The following is a 3,334-nucleotide window of genomic DNA, read 5'->3' on the forward strand; positions in this document are numbered from 1 at the left end:
AGGACCCAAATCCCTGTCACATATGAGATGTTGGCTGGTACTGGAGCTTATTATGAAGTGGGTAACCAAATACATTTCCCTGAGATTGCCTATGTTCAAATCAATGAGGCTGTTTTGACTGCATGGAAAAAGTTACCGACCACTGGCACAAGGACAGAGGAATTATCTAAAATAAGACAGGGGCCCGATGAACGCTATCAAGATTTTGTTTCACGGCTTTTGCAAGCTGTAAGTAGGATTGTTGTAGATGGGGAGGCAGGAACTATTATAGTGAAGCAGCTAGCCTTTGAGAATGCCAATTCATGTCAGGCGGCTATAAGGCCTTGGAAGTCCACGGGCACCCTTGAGGATTTTTTTTGCGGCTGTGTGCAGACATTGGTCCCAGTTATGTACAAGGGGTGACTTTAGCAGCGGCCCTTCGAGGAATTCCTCCGCAGCAGCTGCATACACAACTTCTTAAAAAACAAAAGGGAAAGTCCCCAATGAATTCTAAAGCTCGCATGCCCTGCTTTCTATGCGGGGAACTTGGACACTTTCGTAATGAATGCCCTAAGGGCTCAAGACAAGCCCCATCTTTCAACTTTCCCTCGGGGAACCCCCCCAATAAGCCACAGCCACCTTCTGTGTGTCCCAGGTGTATGCGGGGACGGCACTGGGCTAATGAGTGTCGATCAAAAACTGACCGCTTTGGCCGCCCCCTACAGCAGGGAAACTCCCAACAGGGCTTCCCGCAGCCCCACCAAACAATAGCGGCAATGCTCTCCCCCCCATCTCTGAGGTCAGAGCCAACACGGCAGACCTCCCTGGGATTGAATCCCTTCACCGAGGCACCCCAGCCAGTGCAGGATTAGATCTGGCCCCAAATAGTTCTGTTTATTTAGAAGCTGGCATGCCCCCTCAACCAATAAGTACAGGAATATGGGGACCTCTCCCCCCAAACACATGGGGCTTATTATTAAGTAGATCTAGTTGGACCCTGAAGGGCTTAATAGTATATCCAGGATTTTGTGCAAATTTTCACATCACTCATACAACAGGTATTCCTTATAATTCTCAAGATCAGGCCATTGTCGAAAGAGCCCATTCCACCCTCAAAATGTACCTCAAAAAACTAAAAGAGGGGGAAATACTACAGGGGAAAATAAAATATTCACCTCACTTATACCTTTCATTAGTACTCTTTGTTTTAAATTTTTTGAATGTTGACTCGGTTGGCCGCACTGCCGCCGAACGTTTTTGGCAGCCTGAGCAGGCTCCCCTCCTCTATGCAAAGTGGCGTGACCCCGCCACCGTGGAGTGGAGGGGACCTGACCCGGTCCTACGCCAGGGCCGAGGATGCGCTTGTATCTTTCCCCAGGATGAGGAGACGCCACGCTGGCTCCCGCTCCGATGCGTCCGCATTGTCCGTGATGGTTTGCAGAATGAGGCGGCTCCAGATCCGCTCCGGGAGGACGAGGAGACGCCCCGCCTCGGATCAGAGGAAAATAATATGCGGAGACATCAAAGCCCTGACCGCTCGAGCTGAGGCCACCGTGCGTGAGTCGGGCCAGCCAGTCACGGCTGTTGCCCTTTTCCTTGCCATGCTATCACTTTTAACCCTTGACTCTGCCCAGGCCTCTTCTTACTGGGCTTTTGTCCCGGACCCTCCTACCGCGAGGGCAGTCACCTGGAAGGATCCCTCACCCAGGGTGTTTACTAACTTCACAGACATTTTTGATGGGCCTGAGATTTCCGGCCTCACTCATGCTGTGGCGCCTTTTAACTGGACCAGCCTGGCTTCTGCCCCCCCCATTTGTTTCCAGGCCATCGATGGCCCTGAGGCGCCCCATTATGGATGCGTGGTCACTTCACCAGTCTCCCGAAGAATCCGCTCTTGGTTTGGAACTGAGCCACCCAGAGGAGACACTTTGACACCTCATGTAATGGTGGAAAAATTGGGACATCAACGAGGTTGTCCTTCAACATCGACGGCCCCTGCCTGTTGGCCGTTTCGGACCCGCTTCCAGATCCCTTGAGACCCCATACCTTGACTATCCCCTCTGTAAATCTGACCTAACGTGAAAAACCTATGGACCCTCTTGGAAAACCTGCGTTCATCACAACCCAGAGATTGTGACTCCCCATGGCATACCTGACACTTATATAATTGACTGGTCAAAAGACAGGGATCTCCCTTTGCGCCGCTCCCCCCCGCCTTCAGGATATGGGCCATACGACCACAATAATTCTGCTCCCGGGGGACTGCTATCACTGGGGAGGATGAGACACCCGGACTTATGGAAAATTGTTGCGGCCATGAGAGATGTTAAAGCTAATTCATCTCTTTTCCCTGGTTTCCCCACGGGCCCATTGACCTTTCAAATTCGGGCATGTCTTTCCCCACCGTTTCTGTTTGTAGTGGGGGACGGATCTGTGGTGCCCGAGATTAGGGCCAATAGAACCCTTTACAAAATAACTTGTGAGGAATGTTATCTCACCAACTGTTTGCCTTTACCCGGTGCCCCAAATCCAACAAAGATGGTTTTTCTAGCCATACAGCCCCCTTATCTAATGATGCCTGTAGAGGTGGGGGGGCCCTGGTATAGAGATTATGGCTACCAATTTGCACAAGAACTGGAAGGCCTACTTAGTCGGGGGCGACGTTTCCTAGGCCTCCTGATAGCCGGCATCACTGCCTTGGTGTCTTTGATAGCATCAGCTACTGTTTCCACGGTGGCGCTGTCCCAGGGCATACATACGGCCTCCCATGTAAATAGCTTAGCCCATAATGTCTCCCAGACCCTTGCTACACAAGGAAGTATAGATAGAAAAATTTTGGCTCGCCTAGATGGTTTAGAGCAGGCGGTCGAATATTTGGGCACCCAATATTCATTGTTACATACTCGTTTGTCCTTTGTGTGCCACGGAGGGTATGGTTCCATTTGTGTGACCCCCCTGAAAGCTGACAATGTCTCCTGGGAAACGGTGCAGAGGCACTTGCAAGGTATCTGGCATGAGACAAATGTAAGCCTAGATCTGTTTCAATTGCAAGAACAAATAAACAATATAGCCTCCTCCCATCTGCATGTAGTCACCCCCAGAGACATGGCACAATCCTTTCTACAAAAGCTACAGGGGTTTAACCCCTTTAATATCCTCCAACATTCCTTCTGGATTATGTGTGCTCTGGTTGTAGGGGTAACCTTATTACTCTGCTTATGGTGTGCTTGGAGTCGCTGTCTGTTTGCTTTCATGGCTAGTACCCAAGCAAAGGTACACATGTTGCGTTTAAAGATAAAAGGGGGATATGTCGGGAGCCATGAGCAACAAGGGGGTTAATCAGGTAGAGCAAAGG

The 3,334-nt window shown here is 50.4% G+C and overlaps 1 protein-coding gene across 1 annotated transcript; it reads left to right on the top strand.

The window, feature by feature from the left end:
• Positions 1 to 1,935: 1,935 nt before the first annotated feature.
• Positions 1,936 to 3,318, top strand: LOC141372269 (endogenous retrovirus group K member 13-1 Env polyprotein-like; the record flags this gene model as incomplete). The annotated part of the gene is given in 1 exon segment (XM_073890781.1): positions 1,936 to 3,318. A coding segment is annotated over 1 exon segment (1,383 nt), but the record flags the coding sequence as incomplete, so codon positions are not given.
• Between the last annotated feature and the right edge of the window lie 16 nt (positions 3,319 to 3,334).

Source organism: Callorhinus ursinus, unplaced genomic scaffold, assembly GCF_003265705.2.
Source record: "Callorhinus ursinus isolate GAN/ISIS: 27379988/994484 unplaced genomic scaffold, GSC_fseal_2.0 scaffold4183, whole genome shotgun sequence".
Taxonomy (NCBI): domain Eukaryota; kingdom Metazoa; phylum Chordata; class Mammalia; order Carnivora; family Otariidae; genus Callorhinus; species Callorhinus ursinus.